Raw genomic sequence first — 25,416 nt, 5'->3', positions numbered from 1 at the left:
CCCTCTGGCCTTTCCTTTTGCACTTCATGCTTCTTCATTCCCTGACCTTCCCAAACAGGGACAACCTTCCCATTGGAGGTCCCATACCTGCTTGCTGCAGCCAACCTTGAAAGAAGAGTCGAGACACTGAAACTGGTCCTCCATTCAAACATCTAGCTCTCCTGTTGAACCGATGTTGCGGAGCCAACTGCTATCCTACTGTTACTAGCGTTTAGGCAGGGAAGGTTAATGTGATACGTTGCTTTTTAAGAATTGCACATGTGTATTGAAACTCATCTTTACTGCTCTTATTTGGCGCTGCTTTCAGGGACTGGTATTTGCATTTTATAGATATAGGCATTCACAAGCATTCACAAGTAGGAATATTACTACTGGGGCTTTTTCTAGTTTAACATGTGGGGGGTGTGTGTGTGTGTGTGTACTTGTTGACATGCATCTGGGCAAGTAGGCGAGCCTTCCTCAACTGACCAACATCCATCAAGTTCAATCTGGTCCAAAATTATATATGCAGTAATCAAAATGATATAGATGGACAGTTTGGGGAAGAAGAGCCAGGCCCTCAATGAAAACAAGTTTTAAAGGACAGCAAGAATATCTGGCAGAAACCTGAAAAGCAGAGGGTGATTCTATTGGCCCTCAGCACCTCAGGAAGGACTTCCATGTTCTGCCTCTCACCCCGATAAAAAAACTGACCCTATTACAGTTACACTTGACTGGCATGACTTAGGCCAGGGGTCACCAACCTTTCGGACCTCAGGGACCACTAAATTCATAATTTAAAATCCCATGGACCACTAATATAATCTGCCTAATGACCAGCTGGGTGGATGTGGCTGGGGGGGGGGTGTCATGTGACTGGATGGGTGTGGCCAACTCGATGTTACTTACATCAAGGGGCCCCTCACCAATCTCTACTCACCCCTCTCCTCCCAGCCAACCCGCTCAGACTCCTTAAGGCCCCAATAGGAAGCAGTTGTTGGAGCTAAGCAGCCACCACAAGAAAGAGTTGGCAAAATATCTGGCTCAGTTCAAATTGGATCTGACTGAGGAGACGGCTTAGCAGAAGCACCTCACTGTGGACTATGAGCATAGGCTTTCCAAGCAGAGAGAAGACCTGCGGGAGTGCAAGGCCAGGTACCAGCGCCTGGAGGCTCAGCGGGCTGAGATGGTCAGCCAGTTCCAGGCCATGATGGAGTCCCGCTGGAACAAGGTCCTTCAGCTCTTTGCCACCTGCGGCCCTCCAGCCTTTGCCCAAAGTCCCACACCAGGAGGCTGAAGCAGACCTCAAGTCGGAATTTCTCGCCCCCCCAACCCCTACAAAAAAAACCTGAACGGGGAGACTCTCTGCAGCAACACAAACGTTCATTGCATGTATCTGCCCCAGGGATCATAGATTTAGTGCAATATAAAAAATACAAATAATTTTTCTGCGGACCACCAAAATTTTCTCACGGACCACCAGTGGTCCATGGACCACCAGTTGGTAACCACTGACTTAGGCAGTTCAGAGCATCTGGCATGGATTTCTAACCTAGATTTCCAACCCTGGAATAAATTTTCTCTGCTTAATAGAGCCAAACTCAGTTTGCAACCTTTCCCCGCTACAGTTCTGGTACAATCAAACTTCAACAATTGTTTTAGGTATCTAACCAGGGTTTTCAGAAATCTGTCAATGATCCCTTGCTCAGTCATCAGCAGTTCTGCATCCAGAGTTCCCAAGCTACCAAGACAAATTGGGGAAATGTCCCATATAAGGCTATGTACAGCACCTGGGGGAGGCACCTCTTCCAGCTGGCCAATGAACCTCCTTGGAAAATGCCCACCTTCCTTCAACCTTATTTAACAGCAAGGAGTGTATTTTTATCCTGTTTTCCATTTGACCTCAGCAGTCCTCCCTGGTTTTCAGAACTCAGCTTTGGGACAGCTGAACAAGACGGGGATAAATCATCCCATCTGCTTTTTTCTGTCATCGACCATTCCCTCATTCTTCTGGAAGGGCAGGGATCTGGCATCTATGCCCCATACAATATCATCATCCTGGCTGTTGGTTTAGGTAATTCTTCAAATAACCTTACTCCAGCACATTTTCCCTACTAGGAGAGAGGCACCAGGCACAAGAAAAAGCAGACCATTTGGTATGATGAACAGAGTCAGGAACTTGAGGAATGGAATTCATCCAACTTCTTACTCCTTGGCAAGTTGTGCCAAGCTAGATATATCAGAACAAACATAAAAAAACTTTGGGCTTCTCCGGCTGTACATGAGTTGCAAGACCACTCTGCTGCAATAAGGAAACCAAAATATTTCATCTACTTGCCCAGTGTGTGACTCACACATCTTTCTACTTGCACACTTGAACTATGCATAAGTTACAAGCTCACAATGACCTAAAGGAAGCAGGCAGCACAGAACAGTCATACATTCCATGAAACCCTCAAAGGTTCTAAGGCATAGGATTTAATGAGCCAATGGGTTCTGCTGTACTGCAACTGGTTAATGTTTATTTAGTATCTACCCCACAGTGCAGAAACCAGACAGATGATAAACTCCGTATTCCTGGAAGATAGGTTCTTCCAGCTCTCAAGTCCAGTAGGATGTTCTAACCACACAGACAAAATGAGCTTCCATGTTTCCCTGAAAATAAGACAGGGTCTTATTTTCTTTTGACCCCCGAAATAAGCACTAGGCCTTATTTTCGGGGAGGTCTTATTATTTTTGAGATGCAGGAGGTGGCGAGCGTGATCACCTCATGGTTACTGCTGTGTTGCAATATTTTCCGGGAGGGCTTATTTTACTCCATGAGCTCAAAAGCCCAATTGGGCTTATTATCCAGGGAGGTCTTATTTTGGGGGAAATGGGGTAGATGTCTTGATTATTCAGTGTTCTACTATCTCGAATAAAAGAGCATCTCTGAATGTTCTGCAGAAGAGACCAGCCAAACTGTAGAGAAATCTGCCCAACAAATAACTTCTTTTTTAAAAAGTAAGAAGCCTCAAAACCTCTTGGTAAGCTAGAAAAATGTGGGATGGACAGCATCACCACACGATGGATTTGCAACTGGCTGACAAACCATACTATCCTTAATGATACTACAATTACAACAACAACTAAGGTTCCATCTTAGGTTCAGTACTTTTCAATATCTTCATAAGTGACTTAGATGAGGGAATAGAAGGGGACCTCATCAAATTTGCAGATGATACTAAACTGGCAGGAATAGCCAACAGAAGACAAGTTCAGGATCCAAAAAGATCTTAACAGACTTGAACCATGGGCCCTATCCAACAACATGAAATTTAATGTGGAGAAATTCAAAAATCACGTGAAATATTAGTGCCACTTTATAAAGCCTTAGTAAGGCCACACCTGGAATACTGCATCCAGTTTTGATCACCACTTTACAAAAAATATGTTGAGACTTTGGAGAAAGTGCAAAGAAGAGCAACTAATACGATTAAAGGTCTGGAGACTAAAACATATGAAGAACAATTGCAGGATTTGGGTTTGGCTAGTCTAGAGAAAAAAAGAGTTGACATGAGAGCAGTAGTTCAGTATTGGAGAGGTTGCCGCAAAGAGGAAGGGGTCAACTTATTACCAAAAACTTCTGTAGGCAGGACAAGAAACAATGGATGGAAGCTAATCAAGGACAGAAGCAACCTGGAACTAAGAAGAAAATTTTACAGTGAGGCCAATTAACCGGCTTGCCATCAGAAGTTTTAGTTGCATCATCACTGGTGGTTTTTAAGAAGAGACTGGACCGCCACAGGAGTTGGACTAGAAAACCCCCAAAGTCCCTTCCAACTCTATTCTGAATTCTAATTCATAAAATGACTTATTTTCTCTATTTTTCCAGAAAAGAAACTCAGCCTCTTAATCAGGACTAGGTAACAGCAGAAACTTTAAGAACTTGACACAGGTAAATTAGCTGTTTATGTCAGACTAAAACAAGTCACATCTATGCAGAACACCTACCTGATGAAGAATATAGAAAGCAAGCTCCCGCTATATTAGTCAGACATGTATTTTCTTTTCATCCTTTTAACAGACTTTTGGCTATTTTTTCCATGAATGAATGAATGCACCTGTTCTGTATTTATAGAGGACTCTAAAATAAGTCCTATAGCTGCTGTAGGTGTCTCTACTTCTTCCTGGATAACTGCAGTAGTTAAAGATAGCATTCATGAGAAAAGATCTGATCTGGCAATGAAGATCAGCTGATCTTGTTATAACATCCAGAAAGACATTAGATGACCTATAGTAGTGATGGTGAACCTTTTTTGGCTTGCATGCCAAAAGCGGGGAGCGCGCAGGGAGGTTGTGCGTGGGCGTGCCACACCCATAATGCAATGTGCAACATACACCCCAGCACGCACGCGCGCATGACAGGCATGACCCCCCATTTTTTGCATGCTTTTTCGCCCTCCCCAGGCTCCAGAGGCTTTAGAAGAGCTTGGGCAGGGCGAAAACAGCCTCCCCCACCCCCACGAAGGCCCTCCGGAGCTTCAGGAGTTTCCCTGGGGCCTCCGGAGCGCAGAAAAACCAGCCCAACGGGCAAACCGGGCCAATTGCGCCCCCTCCTGGACCGGGATGCCCTACGCACGGTCACTCATGCACTGGTGACGTCTCGCCTGGACTACTGTAACACTGTCTACATGGGGCTTCCCTTGGGACGCGCCCGAAGACTGCAGCTAGTCCAGAACGCAGCCGCGCGGGCGGTCATGGGGAGTACCAGGTACTCCCATGTGACACCGCTCCTGCGCGAGCTGCACTGGCTGCCTGTGGTCTTTCGGGTGCGTTTCAAGGTCTTGACCACCATCTTTAAAGTGCTCCATGGCATAGGGCCCAGTTACCTGCGGGATCGCGTCCTCCCACATACATCCCAGCGGCCAATTCGCTCTCACAGAGAGGGGCTTCTCCTGGTGCCGTCCGCTAGGCAATGCCAGCGGGCGACGCCAAGGAGTAGGGCCTTCTCTGTGATGGGCCCAACCCTCTGGAATGACCTCCCCCCCGACATTAGAACCACCACCGACTTCCGCTCCTTCCGGCAGAAACTAAAGACTCACCTGTTTCGACTGGCTGGGCTGGCATAATTTCAACGCCTATCTCCTGGCATTTATATTTTACTGGTTTTTAAGGGTATTATTCTGTAGACTTAATTTTATTGGGTATTGGGATTTTAATGTCTGTTTATTTTAATTATTTATTAGCAATACAGTCCTGCACATCTTTTATCCTCCTCTTATCCATCCATCCATTTTATATTTGTATATATATATTCTCCATGTAGTATTTTTAATTGTTTTAATTTTGTTCTTTGACATGGACTGTACACCGCCCCGAGTCCCTTTCGGGAGAGGGGGCGGTCTATAAGCGCTAATAAATTGAAATTGAATTGAATTGAAAACCGGAAGTTCAGGAATGGACTTCCGGTTTCCTCGTAGGGCCGGTGCAAGCCCTCCAGAGCCTTCAGGGGCTTTCCAGAGGCTTCCCTGAAGGTTCCAGAGGACGAAAAATGACCCTATGAGCAAACTGGAAGTCACTTTGAGCCACCACCCCCTGGAGTCCGGAACGACTAGCACATATGTGCAAGGGGAACCTTTACCTTTACCTTAAGCTGTCTAGAGTTTCCTTGGTAAGATGGGTGGCTTAGAAGTTTAATAATAAATAAATAGTTTTTTTTTAAATGATACCATGCTCTGAGTATTGTAGTTTGCTTATAAATCAAAGCTAAATGAACACCAAAGCAATACTATTCTCTTGTAGATTGTTGACAGGTTAAGAGGTTTACAAACTAGGCTATAGTTGTCTAAATGTTACAGAACTACCCAAGAAACCTTGCGTATTATAGCAGAAAAGGCTTTTTAAAAACTCACTGTGTATTCCTCCTCACTCCTATCTAAATGCCAGACTAGGGGCTGACTAAACTGCATAACTTTGTCTGAGTTAGAAGTAAAGAACAAGTTAAGAGAACAGACCACCCAGTTCTAGTTCCCATCAGACATCAGGTAATTTACGTAGAAAGGATGGCTTTAGCTAAAATATAATTTAAAACTTAATTTCAGTCGAACTGGCCTATACTTGGGAGCCTAGACAAAAAGTTAGCCAAAGTGGCCTACATAATACAAATCCACTCCAGAGGTGGGTTCCTACAGGTTTGGACCAGTTTGGCCGAACTGGTAGTAACTTGGCGGCCTGGGTAGCTGGAAACAACAGCGACCCAGGCCTGCCACGCCCCTGAACTGGTTCTCTCGGCAGCACCATAGGCAGCGCCATCTTGTTTTTGCCTTCTGCACATGCACAGAACAATTTTTGTTGCAGTGCTCATGCGCGCACAGCATGCATCAAGTGTGCATGGCGCATCCTTGAACGAACCAGCAGTAGCGGCCTGTCGGAACCCACCCTTGATCCACTTATAATATCTGAAACAGAACGCCTGCTGCAATAGCATCTCCCACCATCTCTCACTTCTTTCTCTACTAGATACATCTTATGCCAACGATTTCGGGAAAGAAGCCCACACACATAGCAGAGTTGGGTGGAGACGCTAAAGAACATAACTGTCTCTTCCAAGAAAGACCCACATTCATCTTTGCAGAATCACTCACTAAAATATTAAGAGAGCTGCTTCTGTTTATGGCTGCATCTCCATTCAAGCTAGCAGCTATGCTGCTGCCTTCACTAAAGTGGCCTTAATAAAGGTACTCTTTCTCACCCTCGTGACATTAACTAGCTATGCAAGCTAGTGGTTAATGGACAGGACAGGGGGAACTGAGAACTAAGGGGAAGAAAGCTCCCCAAGCATAATGCGCTAGTCAAGCTCTGCTCTTCCAGAAAGCCATCTCAGAACAGATGGGCTCTAGAAATCCATTTCAGTCATCCTGGGCCATTCCTTAGAAGCATGACTCCAAAAAGGGAAAGCAGTTTTCTGGGAACTCACTTCACTTTCAGGCAGTAGTAATTGACTGCCTTCCTAGTTATTTATGGGTAAGTGGTACTAAGAGCTGCATCTGGATTATTTGAAAGATAACTATTCCCATATTAAACTTGAACCACCTTTCTGACCTTCAAGGAACATTCTTCAGAGTGCAAAGGAAAAAAAAACATGTGAAAAGGCTCAGGACAAGGCTCAGGATTCAGGAAAGCTAAAACTCATATTCTCCCAAATAAAAAGGATGATATCCATTAATCAAGTAAGCCGAACATTATATGAACCATATCCCGGAATAGCCATTTTTGGGTTTCAGATATTTCCCACCTGCTGTCTATATAATATACAATTTAACTGTTGCCATTCTGTTTTATTTTATAATACTAAAGCTGCTACTCTCTAGATTTAGACTATAAAAGCTTGTATGTGATCATGTCTATTGAAAACTCTAAATATAGTAATCGGGCATTCCTGCACATGTGACTAAGGGCATGTTCAATATCTCACAAATTTTTTACTAATATTTGAATGGGAGATGCAAGTGCAATACCTATTTGTATTCCACTATTTATTTTCCATGCTAGATGTTTCTGCATTTTGTGCCCAGGGGGTTTCACGCTGTCCTCTGCCCTATGTTTTTACTCATATCGTAGTTGGGGTACTACAGCCATCAAGACCAAGGGTTTACAAACTGTTTTAGATCCAGAAGCTGGTTAAAGTTAATTTTTCCAGCACCTCTAATCAAAAGGTAAAGCTGTAGTGTGCTTTCTTCAGCAGCACATATACTAAAATTGTTATGATATAGGGACCATTAACATCGCTTGGATGAAGGGGCCCAATTTTTTTTTAAAAAAAGACAAAAGTAAAAAATAGTGGCAAGGGAGCATGTGATTTTAGTCTCATAAAACTCCATGTTCTCGTATACCCTCCGAGTTTTATGAAACAAAAATTTTACTGAACTACGACTCCCAAAGTCCTCACTAAGATCACACCAGCTGAGAATTGCAATTCAGTTTTCTTTAGAAAGCAACAAGCTTCACCTCCAGTCTTTGAATATCTCTACCGCCCCTTTCCTCAACCTGGTCCATGTAGTCATAGAGTATTCAGCTTGACTGAAAGGCATCTTTAGCATTTTTTCACCGAAATGCCTTATTAATGTTTAACAGAAACAAACTAGCTTAACCATTCCTGATACCTCATAATCAACATATCTGACCATCTCCTTCCGGAAGCTGCACAAATTTCCCAGTATTGATTTAAGCAGAAAAGGAAATTAACTTCTTTTTTTTAAAAAAAAACAAAGAAGAGGAAAGCATATACTGAAAAATGAACACATCGTTTTTGGAAGGACAAAAGTAAAATGAGGCAACTCTAGTGGAAATATGTAATAGTGCCAGAATCAGCAATGAATCTTTGCACCATATTCCCTCTGAAGCTTGCCAAAATAGACAACAGTGCTCTGCCAGAGTACAGGTCAGTGGTATCCATCTGCCTTTGCCCAAGCAGCAGAGGAAGCAAGGGAGGGAGGGAGGGAGGGATGCTGACTATTCTTAGCCACGATGCCTGCTGGCAAATGTAGTGAGCCACAACAGCATAGGAAGGGAAGTTTTCCCAAGGTCTGACCACTAAGGAAGGGCCCACCTCACTTGCAAAAGGGATGGGCTGCTGTGGCATGCTAGGGCCAAGGAGAGGGGCTGCAATTCTCGTCTGGTATGTTTGTGGGAGGCACTAGCTGGGGTCTCGCCACAGAACGGCTCTACCCTGTCTAGGCTGGGGCTTTGTTAAGAGCTGGCTGTGAGCCAAGAGAAACCTTTTTCCAAAAGGAGAGAGGGAGGAGGGAGGGGGAATAGCTGGGGCTGTTTCAGCAGAAAACCTCCTAGCAGGAAAGCAGAGCTCATCCACCCCCACCCCCACCCCGAGATGGGCTCAAAGAACACTTTTGCAGGAATAGCCAAGCACAGAATTAAAAAAGGACCGCCCCAGACAACCGAACTGAAAAGAGAGTGGTGCTCCGCAGGGTGAGAGGTACAAAAACAGAATGTAGGAGCGGGTTTCCATGGGGAGGAGGTGCCTAGCTCTGGGAGACTTCATGGTGCCCTTCTCCAGCCCTGAGGGCTTCTAGCTCATAAAGAAACCTTCTGCTTTGCCAAAGGGCTGCAGGCGTCAGCAGTGGCTGCATTCAGCATTCCTAGGCTTATAAGGCAATTCCAAGGAAGGGGGGGGGGATTGTCTGCAAGCCATCCAGTGACAGCTTTGTAAGCAGCCAAATCAACCCCGAGAGGCACTTTCAGATCAAGAATGATCCACACTGGGCGACAGTTAAGATGGCCCTCCAAGCCCAGAAAGAAAGCCCAGGGTACCCTTAATAATGAACAATAGGAAATACTTTTTTAAATGCCTGCAGATCCTAAGGAGCAGTTGCTTACTAACCTTAACACTAAAACAGCCTTCGTGGCACTTTGTGGCTGAAACGTCTTATTTTGGGGAGGGGGGAAATGTCAGTCCCAGAAAGTACACAGACAAGCCCATTAGTTTTCTTAGTGAGATTTATCATAAATGGTTCATCTTTGCTTTGTTCTCAGTACACAGAGAGACTGATTTGCCCAAAGTCACCCAGCTGGCTTTGTGCCTAAGGCAGGACTAGAACTCATCATCACCTGGTTTTAATCCCAATATCAAACTGGCCTTTCATGCATCCATTATTGCCTTATGAAGAGGCTGTTGTGATTCCTGTATAAGGCTGAGAATTCCTGAGGCATTTAAAAAGTATTTATCTAATGCTGTTTTGGAACTGGAATTGAACATTCCCAAATTATTGGTTCTTTGTAATCTCAGATCCCACTTGCAACTCAGAAATTTTTGCATGATGATTGGTATAATAATAATACTGACAGCTAGAGTCCCAGTCTATCTGCTTTGGAGCTTATATAAGCAGAAAGGATTAGTATAAATAACCAATAAAATAAATGCCAGAGTGCCAGGTTAGTAAGACCTTATTTGTACTGTCTTGTGGCTTTTCTGCCCACAGTCTCTCTGGCAGGAGAGTTAATCTCTAAGCTTTCCTGTAAAATGTGTGAAAAATATATATAAAATGAATAGGGAAAGTGAGGGCGGCTCCTATATATTTCATTTTGGAGATGCGGAGACCGAGCTTAGAGTGAGTAATCTCCAAAAAGATCTGTGCATCTTATTCTTATCCTGCTACAAAACTCAGTCTTATTTTGCCTAAATGGAAAACCTCCTGAATTTGCAAAAGGGAACCTAAAAAAAGCCCAAACCCAACAGCTGGAAAGAAACAAGATTGATTAGGTACCAACAAACATCAGCTGCCAGTAATGTGTCAAACCGAAACTGCTGCCCTCTGGATCAACTAAATTACACATCTTGCCAACACATTTGGAACTGCAGGCATGTGTGTATTCATATTACCACAATCCCTTCCTGTACTGCTATCTCCACCTAGCCACATGGCAAGAGCTATTGCCACAGACTCAAAAATAGTGTGTGGGAGCTCCAAGAGCCTGATATCAAGTAACAGCCTAAATGCTGAGGTCCTTCTCATGACATCATGGGAGCAATCCAAACTGGCAGTTTCCTGAGGGAAGGGCCTTGCTTGGCTTGGCGAACGAAACACAAGCCCACAACTTGCTGTGAACATTTTAACTTAAATGTTTGCAACCAAAATGATGAAGTAATACAGCAGTCGCAATGTCTCAATATCCTCCATGGTAGAGAGAGAGAGAAATGAAGAATACAACAGTTCCGTTAATGAAGCTTTAGATGATACCACTTACCCTGGAAATGGAGAGTGGCATGTTGAAGTCCTTGCCCCCTTGCAATCTGAACCCCCATGGCGCTGGCCCATCCAGAAGAACCTTGTATGAGTCCATGTCGCACATTTCTAAGGGATTAGAAAATATTAACTTAATAGTTACCCAAAACAGTAGAAACCAGAAACATCAGGCATGCAGAAGAGGGGCGGTGCCAAAAGGTGAGCGAATGGTGGCATGTTGCAGAGCAAGATCTTACAATTTTACTTTTTTTATGCAAACAACATTGCCCAATTGCTGCACTATTAAACTTCTTCCAGTTGCTCCAGAGCTAGTTTCATTCCCCACCCGCTTCTTTACAGAAAATGCCCACAAGCTTTCTTCGTCCAAAAACATACTGAAAGCCTGTTATCAGAAGCCGAGGTACTTCTCTATTGAGTTGTATTTCCAATAGCCTTGATGCACAGGAGCTTCAGATATTTGGGGCCCATTGACCTGGTGTTTGGATGGGCTTTTTTATATTCCCATCAATTTTGCTCAGGTTTTATTAAGTCCCTGAAGTAGTTGGATAAATAAGACATACTTAGGTACTAAATTTACTCCTGGACAGGTACAAATGGGAGACTGTTTTTTTTCCTCCTTTTTTCCTTTTAAAAAAACCAGGTTTCACATGCATTTATTTAATTAAACAGAACAGAGAAGGAAAACAATAAAAAACAAATTAACAAAATGGCATTATATATATTCAAGGACTTCTCATACATGCATTTACATGATTGAATACAGTACATGATTATCATATTTCATTAGATCTACTGTATCTATGCAACTTCATAATTCCAAGTAACGTCATGTCTTCAATCCATTCATTAATTGGGGCCATAAATGATTGCTTCCAATGTGAAAAGGCAAGACTTTTAGCAATCAGAAAGATACAAAAAATCATTTTTTTTGCTCAGCCATCACTTCCATGCAATAAGTATATAGTTCAAAAGAGTACTGATGACCAAACCATCCCAACCTGTCTCAACCTGTCTCAAAGTCAACTTAGTATGTGGAATGTTAGAACATAGCAATTTTAGGATAGTATAAAAATCTATTTTTCTCATGGCATCTCCAACAACAATATTTTTTTGTAATGGGGCCCAATCAGGATGAAAGATCTAAGATCTACTAAAATTTTCAGTAAATATGTTCCCACTGTTTAGGCAAAATGGAAATCTGCCAACTCCTTGTTCCATTCAGTTTTTAAAATGCATGGGTTAAATTTATCAACAAGAAGTATTTTTAAAAACGTTAATTCGGGGAAATTTTGCCTCTAATAATGTAGGTATCCCTAAGGCTGTTGAGCCATAAGGAAAGCTGAGCACCAAAGAATTGAGGCCTTTGAACTATGGTTATGGAGAAAACTCCTGCAAGACCCTTGGACTGCAAGGCAGTCAAACCGGTCAGTCCTAGAGGAGATCAACCCTGACTGCTCTTTAGAAGGCCAGATCTTGAAGATGAAACTCAAATACTTTGGCCATCTAATGAGAAGGAAGGACTCATTGGAGAAGAGCCTAATGTTGGGAACAATTGAGGGCAAAAGAAGAACGAGACGACAGAGAATGAGGTGGCTGGATGGAGTCATTGAAGGAGTAGGCGTGAGCTTAAATCAGAGGTGGGTTGCTCCCAGATTGGGGGAACTGGTAGTGATGGCGGCGGGAGGCTGTGTGTGCGCACCAGCACATGTGCTTACATGAGCAAACCGGTAGTAAAAAAACCGGAAACCCACCACTGGCTTAAATGGACTCCACGGGATGGTAGAGGACAGGAAGGCCTGAAGAAACATTGTCCATGGGGTCACGATGGGTCGGTCACAACTTCGCAACTAATAACAAAGGCTGAAAATGGCAGAATTATGTAAAGACCTAGTGCTTCAATCTATTTAACTCAGTATGACTGTTTCTCCCTGCATACCTCAAATCAATCAAGTTTAAGTCAACTTCCTATCTCCCCTATCAAAATAGGGGAGATAGGACAGCACCTCCAATTCTAGAGCACTGTTTCTCAACCTTGAGAGTTTGAAGATATGTGGACTTTTACTCTCAGAATTCCCCAACAGCATGCAGGCTAGGAAATGCTGGAAGTTGAAGTCCATGCGTTTTGAAATTGCCATAGTTGAGAACAGGGGTGAAATCTACTCACCTTGGCTACCGGTTCGCAAATGTGAACGTGCGCTTACATTTGCAAACCTGGAATTAAGGAGAAACTTGCTGACAGTGAGAACAATTAACCAGTGGCACGGTTGCCTTCAGAAATTGTGGAGGCTTCATCACTGGAGGTTTTTAAGAAGAGACTGGACAGCCACTTGCCTGAAATTGTATAAGGTCTCCTGCCTGAACCAGAAGACTAGAAGACCTCCAAAGTCCTTTCCAGCTCTATTCTGATTGATTCTAAGATCCGTCCTTAATCATGTTCTGCACTCCTATAACTGAAAAGGGAATATCTGATACGAATGCTATTCTAGAGAGATAGGAAACAGGGGGGGGGGGGGAGTGTTCTGCTGCTATGGCTAAGACAACTGGCCAGAGTTGGGAAGTTTCCCACACTCCTGAACCCTGGTACCCCTATTTGGCATGGTAATGGTAAGAGCTTTTGTTCAAACAATGATTGGAGGACCACAGATTCCTCACCTCAGCAAGCTACTGGGTGGCAAATAATAGCAATGCCTAGAACCTCCCCTAAATATTACGGAAGAGACACCTTCTCTTAGACATGGCTATCACCTATCTCCTTACAACATAAGATGATTAAAAACGCCTCCCTGTACAGTAAGCAGGAAAGGTTTCCTCTGAACACAAAGCCCTTCCTTTGCCTCCTCCATTTCCCACAGGCAGTGCGTTGCCTATATAAGGCAAGCATTACTGTCATGTTCCAAGGATTGCTCATCAGGGCTGCAGCACTCACTGGGAACTCTTCCAAGTGTCAACTTCGTTCTTATTTGATCTAATAGAAATCAGGACAAATCAGAAGGAAAAATGAAAAATGTCCTCCCACACCCAAAACCTTTTCCTTCTTTTAATGCAGGATGGATGGGAAAGTATAGCGTGAAGACAAAGGGGGGAGGGGGGAGTATAATGAACCCCATCCGCTCCCTGAGAAAAAAACTATGGCGGCGGCAGCAGCAGCATACAAGCTTGAACCATCCTTTCCTTTGCACCCTTGGGGTACTTCAGCTTGGAACATTTCCAGGAGTTTAATATCTTCTCTCCTTGGGAATCGCAGAGGAACATGCTTGGCTGGAGGAATCTGAGAGCCTAGATTTCTCCCACCTCCTCCCAAACCTGAGTCGGCAAAACATGCCTGGGCGGGCAGGAGGAATGTCTTATGCCTCACAACAAGAGCTCACTCATCAGTTATTTGACTGCCTAGTAGGAGGTTTCTACAGCATCCTCAGACTCACCAGAGCATCACCAGCCAAGAGTACCAGGATAGAGAGTGGCAGCATCCTGGGTTACTCAGCAGTTGCAGTCTCAGGCTACGTCTGTGTTTCTCAACCTTTGCAGCTTTAAGAAGTCTGGACTTCAACACCCAGAATTCCCCAGACAGTATGCCAAAGTTGAGAAACACTGAACTACACAAACTAGGACTTTTTCGTTATGGGGTCCTTGGTGCTCTCTAAGCTTGATTGTTTTCTTGAAGATGTTTCATTACCAACCAAATAACCAAATAACATCATCAGTGTAAGTAAGGAAGTGGGGTTTCCTCATTTTATGTACTAGTGACTTGTCCTGTTCTTGGGAGTGGAGTTGGTTGTTCCTTGATTGGGTTGTTGTTTACTGTTAGCTTGTTTGTCTGAGTTGGTAGTTTCTTGACTGGAGCAATGTTTGCTTTTGTAGTTAGAAAACTACAATAATATAATCAGCTGTCCTTTGATAAAACACACTGGATATGGAAAAATAAAGGTGAATCAAGGTGCTGAGAAAAAGAAAGGCTCTCTCAAAATGCAGGGGAACGCTAGTCAGCAGAGACAGGTTTTCATACAGTCAGATTTCTGCCTTACTAATATCTATGCTTTTCTCCGTAGTGACCAAATTTTGAAGCAATGTGTCAGTTGGATAGGGGTAACATACCTACCTACATCACCAGGCACTGCTAGGATTTGCCTACTGAAAAAGAAGGAGACAGGAACCACAGAGATTCCAGAAACAGACTCTGCTTCCCTCAAAGCACTTTGGTATTGTTAAAGAATAACAAACGTATTTGTTTACATGAATCAGAAATCACTTCATCGTCTTATTCTAAACAGGCATACATATCTATCCTGGCTGGGAGGAAGGTTTGAGGTATTAAGATTAGCATTAAGGTTGGAATGAAGAAATTATATTCAAGCAGGCTTAACAATTTTTAAAGAGCTGATAGGCACATTTGAAATGTTGTGTATGTTACTAGTGTTTTCCCAAGATGGCTGCCCTGATATGCATAGCCAATCATCAAATAATTCATTTATCAAAAAGTAAACTGACAAATTCCCATCCACAAATGGATGCTTTCCACAACCCAATTTGTTTTTGCCTTTTTTCTCAGCTAGTAAAGAAAAATAAAGAAGAACAGACTGTGTAACCATCCAGGTTTGTGGACACGCTACAGACACAAGAATCTACGAGAGAACAAATTATGACAAAGGTGTCATAACCTCATCATGCAAATGATATAATTGAAATACCTCACAAGACCTCATGATGCAAGCACAGAATTTTGTTTGTAATGATATTATGACACAGGTTATCATTTTGTCACAGTGGATTATAATAGATATCTTTAATTTAGTTTTAATTATATATCTCAATATTGTCAGCCACTCAGAGTGGATGGCCATCATATATTTAATACATGCTTAGGCCTATAGTCTTAAGAGTTACAAACAATGTGGAATCTCCTCTAACCATGATAACCATGCAACTATCGGTAATTTATACCAGTTTCCAAAATTCCTACCCCAAGTGCACTGTGGCTGAATAGCACTAGCACTTAGACTTATACACCGCTTCATAGTGCTTTACAGCACTCACTGAGCAGTTCACAATGTCAGCATATTGCCCCCAACAATCTGGATCCTCATTTTACTGACCTCAGAAGGGACTGAGTCAACCTTGAGCGGGTCAGGATTGAACTCCAGGCTGTGTCCCGCTACAGCCTTCCCAAATGTACTGAGCCATCAAAAGATTGCCTATCCCTGTACTTTAAAGTTAGAATATTTCAAAAACTTAAGTCAGGCAAAGCAGAGTATTTGACAGGCATGAAGGAAGTTCCAATATAAGAGAATTTCTGTAACTCTGGACTGAACTGTAGAATTCTTGGTGCTCTCTGACTGAGCTTGGTTTCATTGCCCAAATATGACTTGCATTGATGATGTTACCTAGTTAGGTAATGAAAGTTCTGAAAGCAAACAACCAGGCTCAAAGAGCACCAAGAGTTCCACCAAGGAAGTTGACCATAGCATAGCATCTATAGGTAACCCACTCTGACAAGGAAATGGTAACCCACATACCAACATCATGAGATAAACTCTGTCCCATCTGTATGTACTGTATACAGTCCCTTACAGTACATAAATAAGTCAGAGAGTTCATTTTACGAGGTCAGTCACACATTTCATCACTTGCTTTGCTTCCCCTTCTTGATCCACATTAGAATCCCTAGTGATCCAAGGATCTTAAAGCAGAATACAAACCTAAACTGGAAAGCTAATCAATCCGCTGACAGGTATTAACTAAAAAGTAGGGAATAAGGAGAGACTTCTGCCTGGAAACAGAAGAGAATGATAAAATTACTCAAGCACTTCTGTACTGTCTTGAAAGTAAAATCACTCAGCAATGCTGGAGTCCACTGTGCTTTTTAAAAAAAGGCAGATACTTTTCCATATATATTACCAGCACTGCTGAATTGTAGCTTTCAATAAATAGCCTCCTACTCCCTTGCAAAGTTTAACATAAAAATACTCTTCTATAATAAAACTTTTAGAAGTAAAAAAAAAAGAAATATCCCTTCCCTCTTCACTTTGGGAAAAGAAAACGTATCTTCTTATTTCACTACTAGCTGAGAGCGACCCAAAGGATTTTTGTTTGCTTGTTTTGCACACAAATCTCTCAACTTCAGGGAGGCAAGTTCTGTCCCAGGAGATGTCATGTTTAAGATCCCTAATGTTTGCAAACATCAGAACTTTCATCTTTTCAGAGTAAGGTCACTTTGGAGTGGAGCCAATGGAAGACATGGAGAATGACTAGGCTTCCTTTCTCCCTCTTTAACCCTGCACTTCCCCAGAAACAGTTTATTCATTATGTGGATTCAGCTGGCAGTTCTCCCAAATGGAAAGAAGCAGATGAGCAATAGCCAGGGAGTATTACTCCCAACCCCAATCCCTTTTGCAAATCTTTTTCCTCACTAATCTTGTTGCTTAAGATAAATGACTTAATAATTCAATAGCCCTGACCAACCACACTTTCCTTACAATTAAATTTTGACACATAGGAACTGAACTTTCTTTTGGTTAGGATGTCACTTCACATCACAGACTAAGAAAGAAACACACATATATGATGTGTATGTCGTTTAGTTTATTTGTTCCCCTGACAGAATAATTTCTTTAAGCTACCCAAACAAGAACCCCACTAGATAAGATCAAAAGATCATTTTGCTCAGAATCCTGTGGGCAAATGTTTCTAAAACTCCATTAAAGAACAACTAGGATTGCTGTTTGTGTGGAGGGTGACATTTATCTCTTTCAAATCTATTCACAATCAGATTTTTTTTTAAAGTCCTAGAGTTAAAATGTCAGAGAAGTGCTTTACCATCTTAATAGCATCCTAGCTGATGCCCATTACAAAAGCCACAGTATTCCCTGCTAGCCTGGAGCTGAGTTCTCCTAAATGTTATAATACTGTATTAAGTTGAGCTCGAAAATACCGAATACTCGAAAGGTCCATTTGCTAGGAGGCAACCTGTGACAGAATGCTACTGTACACAGGGGACTTCCCCACCTTGGGACAGCCCAGGTGCATTGGGAAACACAACTCCCATCATCCATAACCAATGGCATCGAGTGATGTAGTCCAACAGACTGGAATAGCTAAATTCAGGGAAGGCTCGTCAGGTTCATGTTTCCTCCCTTCACGAAAAGCCCGATGCCACTTTCTCCCTCGGACGCAGCGGGACCCCACAGCCCCTGTTCCCTTCCCCAATTGAGAGGAGAGCCTGCCGTTGTCTGCAGCCCCGCTGACTCCCAGAAAACGGGGCATTCCGATCCGGCACAGGAAGCCGGGAAAGCCGGCAACATCCAAGGAGCTTAAAAGCTCATAGCAGACGCCTCAAGGGCCGCGCAAAAAAACAAAAAAAAATCCCGGACAGTGTCGCAGCAACCTGGAGTCGGGGCGCCGAGGCTACGCGCGCTTTGCATCGGGTCTGGCGCTGGGCGGCAACATAGAACCGGGGCTGGGGAGGACGGGAAGGATAGTCTCTCTAGATGACTTACTGGGTGGCCCGGCTCTTTCCACCTCCGGGACACGCGCCGAAGATGCGGGGTGGGGAAAGGAGGAAAAGAGGTGCAGGAAAGCAAGCGGGGACCCAGCGGCGTTTGGCTCAAGGACGGTCGCTTTGCACGGCGTTACGGCGCGATCCGGGCTACGACGGAGACACACAAGTCCCGTCTCGGCACCTATTTCAGTGGCCGGTCTCTTTCCCCTCCCTCCGAGGCTACAGCAGCCTTAAGGCTCTCCCAGAAAAGGCCAAACCTACCGCCTTCCCCCAATAAAGTGGGCTACCTACCTGCAGGGCCCGCGCACGGCAGTCTCCCGCCTCGGCTCACACGGAGGGGGCCCCTCAATGCTCCAGCGCGCTCGCCGCCGCGCAGACGAGAGCGAGCCTTATATATAGATATCCCTCGCGCTCCTCTCCGGTCCGGATAGAAAAGCCCCGCCCTCACTGCGTTTAGCCAAACCCCCTGAGCGCCTTTGGGTAAGAGAGCGCATGCGCGGCGGTGGGAGCCAGCGCCGCCTCGGTGCGAAGTCTCCCCCTGGAGTCGCTGCTGGGGGTGAGGTCTCCGGGGAGGGCGCGGCCGCGGGCGCCGCGGTGACTTCCAAGGCCAGCGATCGCGGGACTGGATAAGCAAGAAAGGCGATCCCGTTTGGGGGAGAAGGTGGGGCTGCTAGCATTCGGCTGCTAGCCGGCTCTTGAAAGCCTTCCTTGTACAGAAGCAAGCCTAGGAAATTGTGGCCGCTGCTCCCTTTCCAAGTCGGCGGGATGCTTTAGGGTTGCCGTATTTGAACACAGGAAAATAGAGAACTGCTGAACGCCTAGAAATGTTGGGGCCAGCGTGGGTGGGAGTGGGGCTGTGGTTACTCTTTCTGGAAGGAAACAGAAACTTTACATATGCTCAGGAGATACTTGTTGCTTCACACAACTGAAGCATGAAGATCTCTGCATTGACTGACTTAAACCATCTGCAAGCTGGTTCTATTTTTGAAAAAAAAAGCAACTCAAGGGGGAAAGGTTTGAAATTGGGGGGGGGGATTGTTTCCGCAATCCATCTTATCCACTCTCTGGGTAGAGAAGCGTAATCCGATGTGCGGGCAGTCTGGGAAGTGGCCCAGATAGAATTAAGACTTCGGTACAGTAGAGCATTCCAAAGTCAGAAAACATGCCATATAAAGTAATCGGTAATAGCGCACATGACCCTTATGTTTGCAGTACTTTCCCCAGAGGAGGCAAATAATAGATGCCAGGGTACTTCATTACACAAAACCAAGCACACAAGAGACTCCTCTTCCAAAGGGACTCCCAGCAATGAGAATGCAGCACACGGCAAAGCCATGGTTGCCATTTCCGATCAGGCCACACTCTCAACCTCTCTTGAATATGGTGAAACTTTTTTCTCCTATTTCATTCTTTATTGCCCACATGTGCATTGGTCCACATCAGTGGTTCTCACCCTTCCCAATGCCGCGACCCTTTAATACAGTTCCTCATTTTGTGGTGACACCAAACCATAAAATTGGTGTCTCGGTTCCTAAGACCATCAAAAATATGTGTTTTCCGATGGTCTTAGGCGACCCCTGTGAAAGGGTCGTTCGATCCCTAAAGGGGTCCTGACCCACAGGTTGAGAACCACTGGTCCACATCATTAACATGGATTTGATCTAATTGTTATCAAGCATCAGGTTGTTAAAGGTGTGCTGAATAAACTTTTTATCTACTGACCCTGGGTCAAATTAAAAAGGTTCACCATTAGGTAGAGTAAGCTGTCTCCCCTAAATGTGTGGGCTTTTGTGTACAGAGCAAGCATACACAATAGCTCTGACAGTTGTACGTACACAAAGCCAGCTTGGGTTTATAGCATGTAAGGCAATTACTTTTAAGTGGTGCGATTTAAGGGACATTTCCATGTTGAAAACAATGAGCAAGACTGGACTAGTTCCTTGCATGAGCAAAAACTGAAATGATACATCACCATTTTTGGGATAAAACCTCTGAGGAAAGTTGGCAGTTCGTACAGGAATCTAGCTTTTTCCAAAAAGCAAGGCTGTTCTCTCTGCCTGAGTGTGATGAAGTAGACAACAATTAAGCTGATCCTGGTTTTATATAAAGGGTGTGACACATCTATTATTTACAAGTGGGATTCAATGTTGTGTAGCTTCTCGAGGCTTTGAGGCAGGAATTTCCCTACAGAAAGTAGCTGTATTAACTAATGAGCTTTTTATTGGCCAATTACCCTGATTGCATTGCATTTACTGAGAGGAATGGGAATATCATTTTTGCAACCCACCCATGCCTTCCCAGAGTTTTCTTCACATTTTTTTCTTACCAAAGAAAACTTAGGAAAGCCAAAATCACTGGATAGTAATCTCAAAATTATTATTAGCGGTAGAAACTCTCAGTTGGAAGGACTCCAAAGCTTTCTAATGAATTTTCAACACCTCTGAAAATTATAATACCTGAGCTTCTTCCAGGAGTCACAACACTTATACTAGCTTCAGACAATTGTGATGAGGATGGATCTTCAAACATCTTTTGTGTTTTAACTTGTTGAAGCTATGTACTGCTTTGTTTCCAAATTACATCTTTGTTATGACCATTGACCAATTTAAAGTAAGAATGTAAGAAAACAAGCAAAATATTAGCACGAAGAGCATGTTGGTAAGATCCAGGTGAAGCTCAGGAAGTATGCAGCTTGGCACTGTTCCAATTTTGAGAGCCATTTGATGGACCATGGCACAAATTTTGGTCACATGAAGATACATATAGGAGGCTTTGTTTCCAAGTTCTAATGATTCTGGGATTTTGTTTTGCATGCTTATAATTCCTTGGGCAATCTGCCATAATCCCTTTTTTGAAGAGAAAAAGAAGAGATTTCATAGCTTCATTTATTTGCAGTGTTCAACTTGTGTGCCCATAACTATTTCTGCCACTTACTCCTGTTCACACAATGAATCAAAAACCTTCTACTGCAGCCATTTTCAATTAGCTCTCCTCTCAAAATCTTCCCCCAAGATGAAAAATATGCGTACTAAAAGTACAAGAAAAGGATTATACTTTTCTGTAAACGATTATACTATGTCTGTAAGGGTGACCTCAGGTGTGGTTTTCTGAGGAAAATTTTTACAGGTTTATTTAGAGTACATAAAGTATTTCATTTCTTATTTTCACAAATCTTGAACGATTACAGGTAAAAGTACTTTAGAGATGCAAATGACCAAAGAAAATAGCAAAAATTTGAAAGTAGTGTACAAAACTATAAAGGATATAAAATGATCTATAGTTCTGCATATGGAACCAATACATATGGTTTTATGTACACACACACCAGTTCCATCAATATTATATAAAGGTTACCAGAGGACGCCTTACGGAGGAGTTAAAAGCCAGCACAGAGCCAGGAAAAATTACTGGGCTAATGCAACTGCACAGCTGAATAAGGCAAATCTCCAGTTGCTTTCTTTTCTATGTAAGGCAAAATGCTATGATTCACAATTCCCAGAATGAACTGTCATGTTACAAAGGAGATGACAAAGCTCACACTCTCCAGATTTCTTACCTTGTAAACAATAAACATAGTTTGTTGAGAAGCCAGTTCTTTTCAGGGAAAGTCTCCAAAACATTGCCTAATACTGTATTTATTAAATATCCATAGGTTTTTGGTAGTAGGTAAGAATCTATGATCTTGCTGCATTTGCTTCAGTCTAACTTAACAAGCAGGAGAAAGCAAGACCAAGATGTCTGAGAACCATGTTTACCTTTGATTTTTCAACCACAAAAGGTTGCCAAGTGTGTGGGAGTAAACTGCTAAATTTATTCATTTTTTAATCCTACCATTCTTCTAAAGTGATTGTGATATGTTTTTTCTTCCAATGTTTTTTCTTCCAATGATATCCTCCCCCAAGCCTTGTGAAGCAGTTTAGTCTGTTCCAAAGTAAATCATTATCTTGATCTGCATAGCATGGTTAAGTCATACTGTGATTTGTTACATTTTGCCTTAATACAATGTGTAATTTAGCTGTTAGGTATTATGAATCATGGTTTCTGATTTAGTGTTCTCTGAATCAAGCTGATATGATTGAGTTTATACATCATGCTGAACAGTTTAGGTTTACTGAATTAATCACAATTATCTGGGTTCATACAATATAGCACATTAGCAGGGCTCTCACAATCTAAAGCAAGCAAACTTGGTTGCATGGTGTATGAATTTGGCTAACTAGTTTATAGTGCAACGTGTAAACTTGGCTAATAAAACAGGAATCCAATTCTAAGTGGCCTATATCTTGCTTAATTATTAGTTTAATATTTCTGTCAAACGTCTAGCAACGAGCTTTCCATTCTCCCAACTGCTGCTGAGCACTCGCCATCTTGCCAAAAGAACGAAAGGATGAAAACCCTTTTTCATGTCTGTTCAAAACTGACCAGGTTTTCTTTCTAAAGGAGATGTGTGAGGTCCCAGAGGCCCAGTGTGGCTCTCCAGGTTCCACCATACTAGATTTCAAGCTCTGAAATCCTGAATGCTGCTTGGTCTTGTTGTATTCGGGTCTTTTCCCGTGTAAGATTGAGATTGTCTTGGCAACGTTTCGGCGAGATCCCACTCGCCATCTTCAGGCTGGTGTTACATGGGAAAAGACCCGAAAACAACAAGACCAGCGTGTGTGTGTGTGTGTATGTGTGTGTGTGTGTATGTATATATATATATATATGTGTGTGTGTATATATGTATATATGTGTGTGTGTGTGTGTGTACATACATGTATGTGTATATATACATATTTGGGCATACCAGGGGTTGTAACACAAATACACAGACAGACAGACAGACAGACAGACAGACAGACAGACAGACGACAGACAGACAGACAGACAGACAGACAGACAGACATACATACATACATACATACATACATACATATATATATTCGGGTCTTTTCCCGTGTAAGATTGAGAGTATCTTGGCGACGTTTCGATGAGGTCCCACTCGTCAGCTTCAGGCTGGTGCCTTCGGCTTCGTCCTTGTGCGAGCAAAGTGTGATCGGACCTGCCGTCTTTCTATAAATATTGGTGGGGGTGTGTGGAGTGCTGGCTTTGTTGCTGTAAACGGGTTGGTTGGCTGTGTTGTTACATCTTGATTAGTTGATGGAGTTGATGTATGCAGATTACTTGGCTGTTTCGTAACATCCTGTGTGGCAGAGGTACTAGCCATGTGCCCATTAGTCTTTTGTGTTGTAACGACCTGGGTAATGCCCTGTGTGATGACATCCTGAGCTCTAATGTAGTGATATCCTGAGTCATATATATATATATAATTGGTAGCCTATCCTACCACAGAGTAAGGATCAAATTAATTGGACCTGCATGTCCACTGTAATGGTAAATTAGTGGCTTGTGGGACCTTTTATGATGGGTAATCTATTTATTTATAATTATTATGTGGAAACTGATTATTTTGAAAGTAAATCTCAATGCTATCACAAAGGAAAGGGTCTGCATTTGGCTGTTTTTGCCTGTCTATATGCAGAAAGAAGAAAATGCAGAATTCAGATGTTGGCCAGTAGCTCAGATATACCCTTTTCTAGTCTAACAGTCCCTCTGCATTATATGATACTGTAGGTTAATAAGCTCAGTCCTCATTTGGTTATGTTTTTAAGGATGTTCTCTCAATTATTTTGTTTATTTGCAAAGGACTGGTTTCTCATAAGCCTCTCCTTTTGAGCATGTGCAATCTTCATAGAATATACAATTTTTTAAACAGTAGTACTTTTTTTTTTTAATGAAGTACATTTTGAAAAGAATAGATCTGGTAAATTAAGGTCATACATATTTTAAAAAGCAGAAGAGAGATAGTTATGCTTATAACTCAGTTTAACTTAGTGCTTTCCCTGTAAATAAAAATGTAGGGATTGAAATGAAATGAAATGTTGGGAATTGAAATATTTAGATACCTAAACTAGCTATATCAGGTCTACTTTCACAATAGAGTTCAGAGGCCAGCCAGCTTGGATGGAGTACACGGGGATCTTAATTACAAAGGGAATTTGTGTGTTGTTGTTTTTTCATTTTCTTCATTGGAAAGAAATTGTTTCATTTATCAAGAAGTTGTTGGTTTTATAGCAACAATAAAATTGTGCGGACATCTGTTTAGCTCCTCCATGTATTCTTACATTTACTGTACAATTCTTGGCAACCCTGCACACTATGTACTATGCTTTTGCAACACTCCTTTATAACTAGTTTGATTTCCAGGTGACAAGTAACTGTTTGATTTAAAAAAAAAACACATCAAAGTTTCTACTCTCTGCAAACTATCCCAGATATCCGGCTTCTTCAGTTGGCATTCAAGCTATTTGACTATTAGGTTCAAAGGACAGAAGATAACATTCACTCTAGCTATCAAAAGATATTTGTGACTTTCCAGGAAACAGAGACTGAAACACATAGTAGATGTGATGGTGAATGGGAGTTCTGGGTCAGGCAGAATAGCCCTCCCTTTCAGATGGATTCTTTCTACTGCTGATGATTGATAAAATCCAGTGATGAAGAAATGACCCTTCTTATGGCTCAGAGTGATTCCTTAACACGGTTTGAAAGGACATCTGCCTCTGCTGGATGCTATAAAGTACAGGCCGTCCCTGACTTTCAACAGTTCATTTAGGGACCATTCCAAGACAACAGCTCTGAAAAAAAGTGACATGACTTTTTCACACTTATGACCATAGCAGACTCCCTATGGTCACAATGTCGAAATTCAGATCCTTAGCAACTGGTCCGTCTTTATGATGATTGCAGTCAGCCCCTTTTGCGACCTATTGTCAAGCAAAGTCAATAGGGGATCCAGACTCACTTAACAACTGTGTTACTCCCTTAACAAATGCAATGATTCACTTAACAACTGTGGCAAGAAAAATTGTAAAATGGGACAAGACTCACTTAACAAACGTTTCCCTTAACATAAATGTTGGGCTTAATTGTGGTTGTAACTGGAGGACTTGGTTTAGCATGTTATGTAAAACTAACTACTGGATATGTAAGCTGTAATTTATGGCAGCATGTTGAATGAAACATGGTGAAGCAAACTATGATTTAGAGCTATGCATGAATCCAGTTATACTGTTTTAATTATGAAGTGTTGAAATCCATAGGTGTAGTCCTATGGATTATACTCCTTTAACCTTAATAGCATAAAAGAACATAATAACTAGG

General features: G+C 42.6%; 1 protein-coding gene across 3 annotated transcripts in view; it reads right to left on the bottom strand.

Moving 5' to 3' along the window:
- The window catches only part of PDLIM7 (PDZ and LIM domain 7), a 55,569-nt gene extending 36,938 nt beyond the window's left edge, over positions 1-18,631 (bottom strand). For 2 of the 3 annotated variants that reach the window (XM_081936949.1, XM_081936947.1), the window contains exons 1-2: positions 18,505-18,631; positions 10,723-10,829 (exon numbers count right to left, since the gene is read on the bottom strand). In XM_081936949.1, coding sequence (XP_081793075.1) covers positions 10,723-10,827 — 105 coding nt within the window. In that variant the 5' untranslated portion in view covers positions 10,828-10,829; positions 18,505-18,631. The remainder of the gene's footprint in view (positions 1-10,722; positions 10,830-18,504) is intronic. The other variant, XM_081936948.1, reaches the window with a different exon arrangement.
- Between the last annotated feature and the right edge of the window lie 6,785 nt (positions 18,632-25,416).

This window comes from Natrix helvetica (assembly GCF_964273705.1).
Source record: "Natrix helvetica genome assembly, chromosome: 1".
NCBI classification, from domain to species: Eukaryota; Metazoa; Chordata; class Lepidosauria; order Squamata; family Natricidae; genus Natrix; species Natrix helvetica.
This window is presented reverse-complemented; position numbering and strand designations above follow the sequence as displayed.